Below are 17,339 nucleotides of genomic sequence, written 5' to 3' on the forward strand. Positions count from 1 at the left end.
ACTAAATCTATGAGTATTTTTATCAACTTTTAACTTCCAGTCTTATTTTACGTTATAAAATTATACTGTTTTGTTTAAAGATTTAATTTTCTAACAATTCAAGAGAATAGTTTAAAGTTTCCTTTGCATGAATGGGCATCATTGTACCCATGTAAATCAATACAACTGAATTTTAGTCTCAACTTCTTTTCATCATCTCTGCTACCAGAGGAAAATAATGCCTTTTATAGCTCAACATGGTGCTTGCAGGGCCTGAGTTCAGAGCTTTGCATATGGAGCTGTGCTAAATAAACTGTTATTGTGTAATCACAGGAGACTCTTCTGTCCCAGGTGGTTCGTTAGGCATGCAAACCAAAAGGGGCAGGTATACAAGACTTGGCCCATGTGCTAATTTTGCCTAGAAAATAAAAAAGGGAACGTCTTTTTCTTGAAGTCTTTGCCTATAGTGGAATTGTTTGTCTGCAATACATGTTTATGTCCCGGTTTTTGTGCTAGCTAGCATTATTTTGCTATGATTACACCTTGAGGCTTCAAAATCTTACAGCTGCGTATGATTTAGCACTCTTCATTCAGGCTGGAGTTGCACTTCCTTGTCATTGGGATTTCGGCAGTGTTATTAGCTCATTAACACATTTAGTATTGCCAGCTCATTTTCCTACTCATTTCTGTTAATCTCAGTTTGTGTCACTCCTCTGGTCTAGTACTGTGGACGAGCTTCATCTGCTTTCACTTGAACTTAGACGATGAACCCAAAATACTCAGTGCCTTATGTGGCTCTGTGGTCTGATCCTAGATCTCTCCAGCTCTGTGCCTTGTCTTTGTGTTTCCCTTGCCCCTACTGGTAATTAAAAATTCATACCATCCTTCCTTGGAAGTCTGGTAGTGCCTGATTGTAGATCTGGATTCAGGGAAGGCATCTTCTCAAACTGTACATACAGTGACTAGGGGAGTTTGGAGTTGTCGCCTTCTGCTTAGAGTTTTAGGTACTTGGTGTGCTGGAGGATGGCCTGAATCACACTGAACGAAGTAGCTTTTTTTCCTGTCCTTTTTTACTATGTGTCTTTGAGGTGGTTTATTTTAACCAAATTTGGCAGGCTATGTTGAACTGTGCAGAAAATACCTCAAGTTCCTTGAGGATGACAAGTTACCTGATTTCTGGTGTTTGGGGCTGTATGAGACATGAGCAGAGGGAAGATGGGGCACTGGGGCATGTGGGTTTGTCCTGGAGGATTATCTAAATATCAGCAGGTCTGTATGTATTTGCTGTGTAACAGTGCAAGGAGGGGTGTTGCTGCCTGCCATAACGTAAAGTATGGTTTCTTAAATCCTGTCATCAATTGATCATGCAAATGTGGGCTCACAGGTCCATAGTAAGGTGTTTGTGTTCTTCAGACAGAGGAAAGTGAGAGGTCACTGGAGTGGTTTATGTAAGAAATCTAGTGGGTTTAGATAAAATGTGTTATTAGGAAAATGGTATATAGTTTTACTTGTGATGGTTGGTTTTCTTAATCAGGCTGGCAGATAAGATACGAAATGTGTTAGCATCTGACATAGGCATACTTTGTTGTATTTAAAGGTGCATCTAGCCGAGATTGATTGTAGGCTTGGTTAGTGTACATTGCAACCAAGAATCCATGTAAGCTGTTAAACTGGGCCTGTATAACATTCTGTGAATTGTTACAGTTATTGTTAGCTAAGAAACTAAGCATGTTATTTTCCTGAACTAAGTACAATACAAGACAACTAAGATTTGGGATAATAATACTATTTTTTTTAGAGTAATGGGCAAAACTCTCCGACATCCCCTAAAGCTGAAAATTAACACCTCCTGGTAAAGACTGCCTTTTAAAAGGAATGGTTCTTGGCATCTGCTCTAAGTGTATCTGTTTTAATCTGTTATAGGACTAATAATTTCAGAGGAGTCTAAAAGGAAGTATTAGTCTTCAAAAGTAATTAGTTTTTGTTGTTGTTGTTGTTTTAACTCTTCTCTTCCCCTCTCTTAGATGTGCTTACCTTCCATGCCTTTCCTTCCCCTCCTAGAAATTTTTATAGTTTTACAGTGAAAGGAGATGCAACAGAGATTTTGTACTGGAAATATTTATTGGGGGGTGGGGGGGTGGGGGGGAAGCAAAACACAAACTTATCCAACAAACATTCCATCAAACATATAGTATTCATAGCTTCAAGGAATTTATTTTTTTAATCAGGTACAAACAATCAGAAGTATTGATAATGCTGCATCTCCAAAGATTTGAATGTCTTTAATGGCTTGATGTTTTGCTTCTGAAGTTGACCTGATCACTGCAGTGATCGCTGTGATAGTGTGACTGAGTTGAAACTCAACCTTGTTAGAATATTAGATTAAAACACCCACTACAGAACTTGTAGCCTAAGGCCACACAAATATTGTAAAATTTAAATGATAAATCATTTGAAAGAGGTATAACCCACTAGATTAATAGATACACAGGAAAAATGGGTCATTTAATTGCTGTTAGAAAATGTGAGAAACCTTGGGGGGATTTAGAAGTTCATAGCCTTCAGAGAAGCTCTAACATAGATTTTTACAGCATTAGCAACTGTGGCACAGGTGGCCCCCTGTGTTCAAGAACAATTCCTGTGTCATTTAGTTTATGTTTAAAGCTGTTGAGAAGCAGCCTGTGCACTTTCCTTGCCCTCATTGTTCTTACAGAAAGATTATTTCTGAGGTTTCACCCCTCTAGCTCTTGGAAGAATTGCTCTCTGTTTCTTAATGATTTTCTCAAGAGTTTTTTTTCTTGTGCAACACTATTCTTTATCTCTTCTCCCTCTGATGTTTGTTTTGCTGGTGTATTTATATAAACACACCAGCAACAACCATCAAATGCTTTCTTTTTGCTAAGCTAATCAAGAAAGCTCTTTTTACCTCTTCTGAGATGTCTTCTCTTTATCATTGCAATAATCCTCCTTTGCCTCTGGCTTACAGGTGGCATTACTGCTTCCCTGTGTTTTCTGGGAAAAAACCCATAGATTCACATGTCTAACTTGTATTTCTGGTTTATGATCACCCTGTTTTTCACTAGGTCACCTGAATGTTTCTCTTCTGATTTTCTGGTAGATTAGCTCCTGTCTTTTATAGTAGTACTTCTTTGTCGTTCTTTGAGGATACCATTCTGGCACTTCATCTGAAGGGAAAGGGAGAGAAGACTTGCTCTACTCTGAGATGCAGTAAAGCACGGTTGCTTTGGGATGTTTATGAAGGTGGATGTTAAATTTTGTTCCCTTGGAAAAGTATAATTAGATTTTCCCTATATTTTACTATGTGATAAAAGCTGTGTGAAAACCAAAGCAGATGAAGGAAATGTTCATCAGGTGTGAGGGTGTATAAGGGAGTCAAACTAATTGGTGCAGTCTTGTCTTTAAAATCTGTGAAGTTGTGGTTGATATGTTGTCTGCTGTGTTGACCTTTACCTAGCCAGAGGAAATAGGGCCGGATACATTGTACTGGTGATTACTGATGCGGCAGAGAAAGCACAAAAATGCTTTTGCTGGGTCGGTGAGAAAGAGGCTGCTTAGGGGATTTGGTGAATTGAAATAACCGGAATAAAATAAATGTGTTCCTGCCCTTGTCTGCTGAGAGCTTATATTTGGGAGTGAATTATAATACATGAACTGAAACTACAGCTAGTTTTGATACTCTGAGTAATGCTGAACGCCCAATGAAAATACATTTTAAGTTAGTAGAAGGTATGGTTTGCTCTTTTATTTCAAGCAGGTTAATCTCAACAGTGTGCTTTCTTTGATCTGCAGGCTTCATCTGATAGCTTGCGGAGCAGCCTTTGTCTTCCTTTGTTTTCCTATCAGATTTTCACATTACTTCTTACAATAAAAATTCCCACCAGTGGATGCATTCTGTAACTTGTTCCAAACTCTTGCCACCTCAGCCTTTGTATTTCTGATGATGAACTTTTCAAAGATAAAAGGGAAGATGAGCTCAAACAGTGATGTGATCAGGACCTTCTCAGCTACTTTCACTTTTCTGGAACTGTTGCTGTTCAGGATATGCTCTTTGGCAGTAGAAATTCGGTGGTTATGTAAACGTAAAGGATACAGCACTGACTTAAAAAGACCCTGCTTATTTTTGGAATGCATTTCTTTGTTCTTGTGGGGTAAAAAAGTCATTTGCCATCTGGATTTACATGAAAAGTATTAACAGTCTCTTATACTGCATATTGTGTACATCTTAATCTCACCAGCATGTTACTTTGAACTTATTTTTTCACTAATTTAATGAGTTTTATACTTAAGAAAAAAAAAACTACAATCCATACAAAAGAGAAATTCCTTTCTTCATGTGACTATTTTAGCTTTTATAATGGTCTGTTTAAATAAAATGGTTTTTTACCCTTTTGTTTTGTGTAACTCTCAGGTCAGAATACGTGAACCTGTGGAGGGGGTGGTATGTTTTCTGCAACCTGACCCTGCTTACAGCCAAGCAAATGTTTGAGTGCTGTTTGTGGGCTGTAAATACCACCATGCTTTAACTCAATTTTTATAATTGTTTCTATTGTGACATGTTTGTGCAGATACTGCACAACCTATTAGTAACTATGTTAAGGTGCTACAACTACTTTTGTTGTAAAATAATTGTGGGTTAAAACTGAAAGCGTTGCCTTTTATGATTTCATTCTCTTGTGTCTGTTTTTAGCAGAATGGAATTTAAAATGGAAATGAAAGGGAAAGGAAACTTGAAGTTTGGTGTGCATCAGTGCCTTGCAATTTTGAAAATAATTTTTAGATTATCTGTCATGGAAAAACAAGATATTTGTAATTGAAAGATAGACTGTCATCCTTCAGTCTTTCCATTGGTCTTTCAGGTCTCCCTTTTGAACTTGTTTAACTCACCTATGAAAAAAAAGTGATAATAGGATTATAGAAAGTAAGTACAATGTAACAAAAAGAGACTTTTTAAGGATACAGTTATCTATAAATTAAGTGAAAATGAGCAACTAGGCAAAGAGGAGACTAGGATTATTACCTCCATTGAGGAGAAGGCAGATTGGGTTTTCCCATTCATGCCTTTGTACTAACTTTAGCCCTGTTCGTTGTGCGGGTATCAAAGGGAATCCAGATTTATTACGGTGATAGCATTTAGATCACAGGTTCTTAGGAAACCAGCCTGCATTGTTTCTGCTAGGCATGGACAACATGTTTTCTTAGCAGTGATAAGCATTTGCAATTTGCATGCCGGCTAGTAGTTCTTTTTATTCTGTAAATAATGTCAGAGAGATTTGTGTACAGATATGCAAATAGTATAAGAGCCTTTATAATTAATTTGCTGTCTTCTGTAATAGATCTGGTGAAGGTGCTACAAAATTTCTGTAATATGCCATCTGTTTTGTATGTTTTCTGGTTGACATGCAATCACTTGAAAAATATGTCAATAGCAGAAAAAAAGAGGCAGGATATTTCTCTCTCATGTATTTCTGTTTGTGGAATGTGCAAAATACCTTAAAACTATTTTAATAGTAAGAGAATCAGTCTTTATAGTCTGCTACCATCCTATTCCTTTGCCTTCTTTAACGTATGCCTATAGGACAGGAATTCTGTGTTTGCAGAACAGGGTCTTAAAGACAGATATTTTGAGATCTGAGAAAAAAAAAAATTGTTACCTTCTTATATCCTAAAACCTAAGCTTCTTTAACAGTGTTTGTTATGTCTTGAAGTCAACAACATGTACAGTTACAATAGGTAAAAGTGGGTGCATGCTGCAGTGTATAAGGTTGGGTCTATAAAAATACTGAATCCTGCTACATTTGCATGCAGTGTGTGGAACAGAACTACCTGAATCTGAAATGAGACTTCTGAATAATGCTTTACTGCAAGCAAAACCAGACTAGAATGCAATGCTGCGCCATACCAGTACTTTCCAGAACATCCCAAGTGTATCAAATATTTTTTGTATTTATCAGCTGCTGAATGCATCTGGTATAAAAACCTAAACACACAAATGATCCTATAAAAAGAGGGGTAAGGAATGGAGATCTGCTACAGGAAGTCTGCCAAAAATACTACAGACAGATGAAGAAGTCCTAAGAAAAATAATACTTCAGTGCATCTGTTCAATGTTGTCAGACTAATAGTGCATGACAATTATCGGTGACTGTCTTTCCAAGTGTAGCATTTTTGTTGTCAAGATGGTTTTTATCAACAGGTAACCACAACTAATCTAAAAGCATTTCTGAATTCTGAGAATCGAGAGGAAAAGTCTGGCACATAATAGTTTTCTGGAACTGCATATTTTGATATTGGAGAAGTAAACATTATTATTATTAATTTTCTTTACCAAACTATAGATAGCCCCTCATTTTTTGAGGGTAATGATTGCATTTTTTCTAAAGCATATGATATGAAAGTGACTGATAACAGCTGTAGAATTGGAAGTGATTTGATCTAAGGAGGGCTTTTGTTTACTGGGAATGCACTGTGTGGGATAAGAGATTAAGTGACAGTTTTAAAGGGCGATACTGTTTTCAAACTGTAGGACACACACACACGCACAAGAAAGTTCACAACACATTATATCCTGCCTCTACTTGGAAGAAAATACTAGTTTACCTTCAGAGTTGAAGGACTTTTCTCCTACTTCTCATTTTGGAAACCAACAGGCTAATAATACATTTTCCTTCAGTATGGTCTCTTGTTAAAGAAAGCAAAGGGAAAAAAAAAGTGTTTGGACAGATTTAGAAGTTCACAAATGCCAAGTGGGAAGGCTTCACAACTGCTGTAAACTGGATGTTTGCACATTCACACAGAGTGTGAATACAGATTTTAACCTTTTCGTATGGAATCTTGTATGCTGAGTAATTGACAGGTGAGAACTATATTCCCTTCTTGGGCTCCCATCTCTGTTATTTCCTAGGCACAAGACTAGACAGGGGTCAGAAATGGAGCATCAGTAATAGAAGCCAGAAGCTGAAAGTAGGACGAATGTTGGGAGAACTGGAGCTATTGCTAAAACCTCTTCGTTTTTCATACATGCAACAGCTCACTTGGAAGTCAAACTGTTTAATGGATGTTTGGGGATTTCCTCTTGGCGTGATGTTTTTCAGACTGTGTTCCTGAGGTGGGAGTGGGTTCAGTCTATGCCTGTGATATTTGTGCCAATATTAAATTTCTTAAAAAAACATTTCTAGTAAATTATAGGCTGTCAATGTATGTACAATACTACGTGGAACAAATGCATTTTAGGGAGCTTCTTTTGATGTGATTATCCTTGTCTATAGGGAAGTATGTGTGTGGGGTGTAATACAGATCAGAGGCTCGGCCACTTGGTGTACATGTAGAGGGGAGAGCAGCTAACAATTCTGTCTCTCCATAAACCACATACTCGACACTGCTTAAATACTATCTTTTATAAACTTGGGGGGTCTGGTAGTGTTGAAGATAAAAATTAAACTTTGAAACAAGACAAGAAAATCCTGCATGGGGATTGTGTTCATATAGAGGTCATATGCAAAAGTCTGCCTTGGTTGTGCTTTAAAGACAAGAAGTTAGGCATAGCCTTTGTGCATTTATTACAATTCATGGCTGTGATGCAAAGATTTCTTTTGTCTTTTCTTCCCTCAAGCCTTAGAGTACCATTGAACATCCTGATCTTTCTGCCGTACCGTCAAACACAGTTTCACCCTATGTCCTCTTTAAACTAAATAGCTTGAATTTCAATCAGAATATACCATTTTTTAAAATGCATTTATGGTTTATGGTTTTCTAAGCCATGTAGTGCCTGCTCTGCTTGATTCTTTCCACCCCATGTTTATTGCTGAACACTTGTTTTCTTACCTGGGCTAGAGTTAGCAAGGATGTGAGGAAGCATGGCCTGTGCTTGCATGCAGGTCAGTAAAGTGCAACAAAGTCTTACTGTAAGAGGTCTTATTCCAGCCCATTCCACTGATTTATTTCCTCTTACTGGAAGCTCTCCTGTTGCTATCGATGCTAGTAATTTAATTGACAGTTATAGTCAAATGTTAGTTTTCAGAGATTTGATTTTGGTGAGTATTAACTAAGCTGTTGGAATTCTTGGTTGTTAAAACTGGGGTTGAAATTTTTCACATTTATCTGAGGCATCTGTGTTTTCTGAATCTGGCTAGAACAGTACCCTAAGAAAAGGCTTGCTTGCAAATTTGCAGCTTCCCAGTGTTATGACTCCTACTATCAAAGAAAAAAATGGAGAGGTAAAGTTAATATCTTTTTCAGAGCTTGCAGATATTTGACTGATGTTGAGTTAGTCTTTTTAGCAAAAGCTTGTATTTCCCAGCTCTGCTAACTAGAGTTTAGGGTTTTTAACTTCTTTCATAAAAAGAGTATTATAATATCAGAATTCTGTTGAGACAAGTAAAACAAAGACAGTCTCTGGCAAATCTAGGCTTTAATTATAAACATTTCCTTCAAACACATTTTATTTTATAAACTGCATGGTTACATACGTACAAATAATGGGCAGGTTTACTGATAGATAATTTTATGTTGTTATTTTTCAATGTCCCTTTAAAAAAGTTTTTGATCAGTTGCAGTAGTTTCCTCAATTATAATTGTGATTACTTTTGACGAGGAGATTGGAGAAGACAGCAGAAGAAATATAGCATGTTTAGATTAAAACAATTAATGTTTAAGAAATATTTGATTTGTCTGTAGTGAAACAACATTATCAACCATCATTTTAATTCATGACGTGTAGCGTTTGGGCTAGGAGATATGTCAATGCATCACTAGTGTAGGATTCCTGACAAGACAGTAGGTAACATGTTCTGTTTACTGTTTTGTTGCCAATATTGACAAGAGGCAAATGCAAACTCTCAAATACCAACTTAGCTGGAATTTTTTTTCTGCCTTAAAATCTAGAGTGTAGGTTGTTTACGAGTTTGCTTATCTTGGAATTACTCCTTTAACTCAGGAGTTAGTGACTGTAGATTCAAGAGTGTTGGTTTCAGTGCAGTGTATGGGCACGGAAATGAAGAATCTCCAAAGGGTCAAGGTGCCCAAGATGAGCTGCTGTGGCAAGGCGGGTAGCCCTTGTGAACTCAGTACTGGTAACTTTCAGTTTAGTATAGACACAACGATTAAATTGTGGTGGAAGGAACAAGCCAGCAGTTCTGGACTTCCTTAGTGCAGGTAGCTGCTATTTAAACTGGAAATCCGTGGCAATTACCTCGATGACAAGAGCATCCTTGTGACACACTGCCTGCCTTTTGGGGATTCTGTGTGATGAGCAGCCGTTTGGTAGAGTTTTCAGAGACAGCAGCTAGGAGAAGCAAGCTCAGGATTTCAGCTGGTTATTACAGTGCTGAAGTGCAAAGCAGGTAAACTTCTTATTATCAACACTTGACAAATACTGCTGTTACTGTCATATACTGTCCACTGTCAGGTTTTGTGTGAGAGCTGGGGCCACTATCTGTTCCATCAGCTACTCCAGCACCTTCTTCTGGGACTCCTTGTTCTGGTACTTGTCTTTCCCAGCAGACCAATGGCCTCAATGCTTGTGAGATGCGTTGGCAACAAGGGGTACTGGTTGAAACATTTTGTGGTTTTGTAGTGTGTGAGGTAGGCCTGCCACAGTATGTATGTAATCTGTGAAAATAACATATTTTGGGGATGATTTGCATTTTTTTGATGCTGGTGATGCATGTGAATATTTACAGATGTAAATGAAAAAGAGTATTTAGAGAGCAGTTAGAAAGAAGTATGAACACTTGCTTTTGCAGAGGATTTTGAACACATCCTCTTTCACCAAATGTGAGGCTGTGTTCTGTGTTGGAAGATGAGTAATAATGCATTTCTTCATAAGCTCTTTTCAAGGCAGATAACCTTGCTAGTTATGGCAAATTGATCCTTACACCAGTTTTGCCATATTACGTCCTCTGTGTCCTTCAGAAAGTTTGCTGTAGTTGGAAATAACTAATTCCTTTGAACTGATGCTGATTATTTTTTTGTTTGGTTGGTTGGTTGGTTTTTTGTTTTTCCCCCACCTCTCAAATTGACTGGTGGTGTTTAAGAGAAATGAGTTCACTTGTGGGCATGGGGTGCATATGCTGAAAGAATTAGCCAAGAGAACAGATTTGGAGTTTCAGGTTTAAGTTTGGTCTTTTTTTTTTTTTTTTTTTTTTTTTAATGTAGTGATGAAAATGAAAGCACACCACTACTCTTTTAAGACTTCTGTGAAACTTACTTGTTGTAATTTCAATTACAGTAACTAGCTGCTTTACATGCACTTTACAAGTTAATTATAAGCTGTTTGAATAGATTTTTGCTCTTGATTGCTTGTTTTGGATATGGCTCCTATTAAACATCTTTGCTAACCCATGAACAGCTGTGAATTGAAGTACATAGCGACTCACTGTTTCTGATTAGGTGAAGAATACTGACTGGTGCATGATTAAAGACTCTACTGTTGCATGTGTGGATATCTGTGTATACCTGAGCATCCGGTGTTTGTCTTTGACACTTCTGTAGCCACAGATGGAGAAGTAGTAAGGACACCAGCTAAAACTGATTGTCTCTGTGTAATCTGTGATACAGTGTTTAGCACTTTCCATTGAGTTGATTTATCTTTAAATTAGGTGAAACCTCACTGCAAATCAGACTTTATAGATGAACATACAAATTACACCCAATACCAAAAAGCGTTTCTAGTTAATCAAAAGCACTGCATTCTGGTCTTAAATTTCCACCTCTTCCCCCCGCCCCCCTCTGTTTTTGTTTTGTTTTGTTTTAATTTTATTTCTATTTTTTTTAGTGAGTGACAGTTGCTTCAGGAACCTTGCCGAGGATCGTAGTGGGATAAACCTTAAAGATCTGGTCCAAGACCCTTCTTTGTGAGTATCTGGCTCTTATTGCTAAGCAAAGAAAAACTTCTTCATGATATCATTGTGAGTAGTTTTGTAATTATATAAAGAAGTAGTATGATGAAGTATACTTAGTGTTTTAGTGGTAATATGCTTGCCAAGTTGTTAGTCTGTCATATAGACAAATATTATTAGAACAACGTTGCTTTTTACATGCTTCTGTTCATGAACTAACATCTAGTGAGCACATATGGTAAAGGGCACAGGAGTCGTTAGAGGTAACAGATTGTGCATGTTGGTATTTCTATGGAGGAGTTGTGTGCACATTGTTGCCCTCCTTTTTTAAGGAGGAACTGTATATAAATTAGGAATTACTGGATAATTATGTTATCATCAGTTATCTTAACATGTAGAATCTCTTTTATCTGATTTCATACAGCTGATATTTATTTCCTCCTCTACTACCTGTTTTAATTCAAGTATATGAGCAGATGATCCAGTTTTTACTTCATGGCAAGCCTAGTGCTCTTCATTTCAATGTTGTATTTTCCTCTAAGATAAAATTCAACCTCATGAGCTCTGAGCCGGACGTGAAATGATATCAAAACTTCTTGTGGGTTTTTTGTTTTTTGGTTTGTTTTTTTCTCTTCAGTTAACTTCAGTACTAGCTGAAAATGTTCTTGCTAGTGTGCACAAGTGTAGCACTTCTTATGAGGGAAGGGAAAGATGGGTAAAATTCACATATTTTTACCATGAATGATAGTGCATTCCACAGTGGGTCCTAACATGATGGGCATTTATACTGGCAGAGCACATTTTTCAATATTTGTTGAGAAGTAGTGGAAAATAAGGTATATTTGACATCTGATTTCAGTTACAGAGCTTTTTTAGTAATGAAGTAGATGCATAATCTGTTTTGACATTTTGCTACAGGCAAATGACATCTATGCATATATACATCTGTTCTTGGGAATTTTTGACATAGTATATGTAATATTTGATAATTTATACTTCTGAAACCATAGAGGAACAGGGGACAAGTGTAAATATTGCTTGAGATTCACCGAATTAATACAATGGGTAAATTTTTAAGAATTACTATCCAAGTGCTGAAGTCAAGACTATTTCAAAGGTCTTAATTTTCAGTGAAAATCTGCCTTTTGGGTGTTTGGGGTTTTGTTTTCTTTTGGGGAATTGTATGTGGGTTTTTGAGCTACAGGTATGCTGGTGTGCTTCACATAGTTTTGGTTTTGCAAGTCTGGAGTTTACTTTCAGTAAGGATAAATTGCCTTTGTTGTAGAATGATCTTTTTCCTTACTGTTTATCAAAAGTGATGAAATCTTCTAGTTTCCTCCCCTGACCGTAACATAAATGAAGACGACTGTAATCTGCAAAATAAATTAAATGGATTTCTGTTGCTTATAGCATAACAAGCATAAGTGACTGTAATGTAGCCATTTTTATAACTTTGAAAGAGTAAATGGTCTCAAAACATCTGTTAGGTCTCAAGGACTGTTCATGGCACTTCAATTATATAATAGATTATCATGCAAGAAATGTCTTTTTCCTGTCTAATGATAGGAATGTATAGACCTTTTTTTGTCTTTCCAAATCGATATTCTTGCAGTTTTACAACTGAATAAAGAGTATTAAGAGTTCTTGCAAAATACGTAATTGCGTGAGTGAATCTCCAAAAATGAAGAAACTATCTAAGGCTATATTGTTCAGCCCAGCCTTTTGTAGGTGACTCTAAGGTCCCATGGCATCTGAATTCTTTATTATGCAAAGAGAAATGCAAGGGACAGCATGGGACTGAAGCATGAAAGTGCCAGTGAAAAAGATGTTTTAACCTTTTTGGAAATACGAATAAAGGTTAATTAAAATCTTTAGAGTATTTGGCTAAGGTTTTCACCTATAGTGACACCTGAAATACCAAAATAGCATTAAATTCATATTTAAAGATTAGGATTTCTTTGATGCTAGTTTGCTCTGACTGTAGATGAACTGCCTCTTTTCTTTGTAATCTAATATCAGATACCAACATGAGATTTACATAAAATATTCTGCTGCTTTCTCTGCAAATGGCTCTGTCACTCTCAAGGTTTGTAGTGCATTTGTAATGTTTGACACTATATAAAATAGTTTTACAAAGAGAATGCGAGAGATTTTAGGTTCATTAGCATATAAATAGGTAAACAGTGTATACTTTTAACAGGAGTTCACATTACTAGCAGATGATGGGTTAGCAGTAGAGGTAGAAATTCAGTATAATACACCAAGAGGATAGTATAAAAAGAAGTTTAAGTGGTTTTAGAACTGTGACACCGTTTTGAATGGTGCCCATTTCTTGTGAGACTTCGCTGCTTCATATGGTTGTCTAAGCTACACTGGCATCTCCCTTGTTGTTTGCCACTCTTAGCTCCATCATAGACAACTTCTCTTTTGTTACCGCAGAAGGCTTTTCCTGAAGGGCTGAAAGTGTGTCTTTACATTCAAATGAAACTCTATACAGCATCACAGGGTTTTTTGATTAGTGTCTGATTTATATCAAGTGTGCCTAACAGTCGTCTTTTCCCCAACTGATTTCCCAGCTAGAGCAGCCAGGATTCTGTAAACTTGATCTGCTTTCTATTCTCTCATAATATAAAATAAAAGCTCTGCTGCTCAAATCAGGAGTTTGGTCATCCCTTTCTATTTGTATGTGTTTTACTCTGTCAATGAAAATAGAAATGCCGCTTAAAAAAAACCAAAGCATATCAGATAAAGTGAGGAGTTTACTGGCTGATTTTGGGAGAAGGAAGCATGTGAAAACTTTACAATTAAACCTCATTTTATAGTTAATTACAGAAAAGTGGAATTTGAACAAAAAAATTGATTAGAGGTTCAGCTGAAAAGGTGAGTTAACTGCTGTCCTTTATTTATTGCAGCGGATCATGAAATCATAGAATGGTTTGGGTTGGAAGGGACTTCAGAGATCATCTAGTCCCAACCCTCCTGCAATGAGAAGGGACATCTTCAACTAGATTAGGTTGCTCAGAGCCCTGTGATTTCTCTGCGCTATACAGAGTCCAGTTTTGGACACAAATCTTAAAGTTATAGAGGTGTGTAGGAGAACGGCAATAGGAGAAGGTAGTTACTGGCATGCATGACAGGTGTCACTTAATTCAGAAAATTATAGTGGAAGAGAGGAAGTATGAGTTGCTGACAATGTAAAAGATTATTAAAGGATTGTTCTTTTTGGCTGATGAGAAAGAATTAGTTCAACTTATAACAGATGAGATTGTTTGGATAGTTGGAAAAAAATTTAAATGTCAGTGCAACAAAGAAACTGGAATCTATGTCTAAGAATGCTGGGAAGAGCCCTGTATATTATGGTTTGTGTATACTTGATCCTATGTAAGCGCAGACAGCTGGAAGGGCAACTTTCCCAACCACCCCCCATTCCACTTCTATGAAAAAGGTATGCATTCTGGCAATTTGGCATCAGTGTAGTTAATATGACCAAAACCCAGATGGAATTTATATAGGAATTATGTAGGATTCCTGTATAGGTAACTTAATGTGGCTATGAATATTCAAAGTCCAGCCCTGCCAGCCATTCTGGTAACACATTAAAGATATTTAAAATTTTGCATTCTACAGAGGAGATTTATCTACATGAGAAGACTATAGGTGTATTTCCATGAATGGTCCTAAATAGCAAAGCTGCAGACAGCAGGTGTAATTGGAGGAACTAGGCTGGTGGTTCTTAGATGGTGGTACAGATGTTCTTCAGACTATGTTCATCTGAGGTAAAATGCAATGAACATCTGAAAATACTAGCAAAGTCCTGCTTTTGTGAGGAGATCTTTGAGGCTCTGTATCAAGGCAAAATTTCTTAAGCTGATGCTCAAGGAAAGACAGAAAACTGATTAGTTCATTTGACTCCTCACTCAGGAGCAGACTGAATGTTACCCTCTTTCTTCCCCTCATTCTCCACCCTCAATACCCAATCTGTGCTTAGGAGAGAAATGGGTTAGATAGAATTCAATATGGCTATCACCTGAAACTCTTCCTAGGTTCTTTACTACTGAAATTTTTCGAACTGTAAGTTACTTAAATACAACTCTGAAGCATGATATCAAATCATTAGAGGGTTAGGTATACCTCTACCTACTTGAAGCAAAAATTCTATTTGTAGACATTCCAAAGTTTTAGCTCGTAGCTTCACTTTATAAGATGTTCCTTTCAGCTCTAGCCTGTAGATGGACATTTATAAAATACTTGTCTAGACAGAAAGGAGGATGCTTTTAATCCTTCTGTGCAATTCAGTAGCTGCAGCTGCACGTAATCACTGATAGGCATTTGTTTTGGAAACATCTTCAGAGCTTCTTCAAGATAAGCAAGATCCAAAAGATTCTGAATAGCTTCTTTATTTCTAGGCAAAATCAAATCACATCTAAACTGTTTCATATCACCTTCAGATTAGCTGACTTCAATTAAGAGAGGATAGATAATCTAAAAGGTAACGACAGGTAACTTTTGACAGGAGATCAGAAGTAATTTTAATACCTGTATACTACAGAAGCTGGTTTGTTTGTGTTTGGTTGGTTTTTTTTTGTAAAAGTTGTGAGAAGAAAATGTTATTTATCCTCTGTGTAGTTCTATTAGAAAGACAACCAAGATGCTAATAATCCACAAGTTTAACAGGTCTGTGTTAGAAACTCCTGGATGAACTTTGCATTCCATTTGTCTGTGATGGGAGATAGAAGTCTGACAGAAGTTGTCTTTGTCACTGCTTTGTTGTATTTTACAACCTTGGGAGGAGGAGTTAGATACTTTTTCTGGGGAGGAGTTGAGAGAGTTTTATAATTTGTCACGTAATCTTAAGGACTGAAGGTGATGAAGGAATTCTTGAGGAGCTCTGGTTTGTTGTTTTTTTGGGGTTTTTTTGTTTTTTTTTTTATCTTACTGAGGACATAATCTATACTGTAGGATTGAAGACCACATAAATACAGTGTTAAGTCTGTGGATGTAAAATTTCACAGTGTTGATCTTCAGTTGAAAGAGCCTGTCTAGCAGTTGTTGAGGATAACTGGAAGTATTGTAGTTTGTTCTTTCTGGGTTTTGCTCATTTGAAAATCAGTAGCATATTCTGTCTTGTTGAAGGTTACAAATCCTGCGTTCTGATGATACCAGTTCTCTCCCTCTCCCCTTTATGCAGCCTTTCTAGTTTTTCAGTGCCTGTTATAATACATGAATATCATGCCTGTTTCTTTTATTTAACTGCTGGTTGCAGTAATGCAGCATAAAGAGGAAACATTTCTTTTGTAATCCTATCCGCAGCATTGTTTTGCAGCAGTATTCTAGCAGGAGTTCATGCTTAGTTGTTTGTCCATCACTTGACTGTACTAGCACGTTTTCCCTAATAGTAGGCCTGCCTTACAAAAACACTTCTCTTGTCTCCTGTTAGTGACCTTATCTGTAAGCATCAAGTGATTTCATCAGCTGATCTTTGTCAGGACTGGAGGACTTGGTTACACAGAGGAGTAATTCTGAGATCTAACAGAATTACAGCCTATTTTAAGTATAGCATCTAATGAAAAAGTTGTACTTGGCAAACCTCCAAAGATCTGATACCTACCTAAAGTAATTGATGATGAGTCTGATCTAATAAGCACTTCTTAAAATCTGTATAAATAGAATTGGCCTCGTGCTATTCTGATGGCTTGCTATTAGTCTGGGGGAGTGAGTGAGACAAGCCTTTATCTGCTTCGACCGCAAGCAGAGTTCAAATGTACCTGAGAAAATTGTATTTACCCTCCTTTGAGAGAATTAAACGTATATACCTTAAGTGGCCAAAGTTTCTTGTTTCTTCTCAGGCCATTTTCCCCGTTTGGCTTCTCTATAGTCCAACCAGACTCCATCAAATTTTTACCTCCAGTCATATGAACAAATCCCTAAACATATTGTAAGGGGCTCTCTGTTTAGGCATAGTGATTATCTGAGGGAAACCTACTTTTCAACTTCGTTGAAGACTTTATCCATTACTTGTGCTTGAGAAAAGAATTTTCTCAACATACAAGATTCCTTGGCAGTTAGTAGCAAAAATTGCTAATATTGCACGCATTTTTCTTTGGCTGTTTAGGCTTAATGACTCATAAACCTTTAGGAACAACATCATCTGTCTAAAGCAAAACCTTAGCAACAGTCTGTGGCAAAGCAGAACATAAGAAAATGTCTTTCTAATGCACTTAGCAACTTTCAACCCTGATAGAGTTTTTTACGTCTTGGCCCAAAGCAGTCTCCTGTAACCTCTTTAAAGCTCCATGTCAGCTTTATCTACCAATAGTAGTTACATTCAAAACAAACTTGTCTTCTCTTATCATACAGTTTCCAAATGCTTTGAAGGAATTTTCCTCCTTTTGCTCTGGCAATGCCCTGCAGTATCCTGCAATTAAGAAATTTATGAGCTAATCAAGTAACTGAAAAGTTGGTCTGGAACCAGAGGCAGTGCAGCCCTAGTGCTGTCTGGCTGAT

At 37.1% G+C, this 17,339-nt stretch overlaps 1 protein-coding gene across 9 annotated transcripts in view; it reads left to right on the plus strand.

Annotated features, from left to right (window-relative positions):
- Window positions 1–17,339, plus strand: part of GPHN (gephyrin) — a 296,958-nt gene that overhangs the window by 84,559 nt on the left and 195,060 nt on the right. For 8 of the 9 annotated variants that reach the window (XM_056345747.1, XM_056345749.1, XM_056345748.1 and 5 more), the window contains exon 2: window positions 10,772–10,850. In XM_056345747.1, coding sequence (XP_056201722.1) covers window positions 10,772–10,850 — 79 coding nt within the window. Of the gene's footprint in view, window positions 1–10,771; window positions 10,905–17,339 lie in introns of all 9 variants that reach the window. The other variant, XM_056345753.1, reaches the window with a different exon arrangement.

The sequence above is a fragment of the Falco biarmicus genome, chromosome 7, assembly GCF_023638135.1.
Source record: "Falco biarmicus isolate bFalBia1 chromosome 7, bFalBia1.pri, whole genome shotgun sequence".
In the NCBI taxonomy this organism is placed as follows: domain Eukaryota; kingdom Metazoa; phylum Chordata; class Aves; order Falconiformes; family Falconidae; genus Falco; species Falco biarmicus.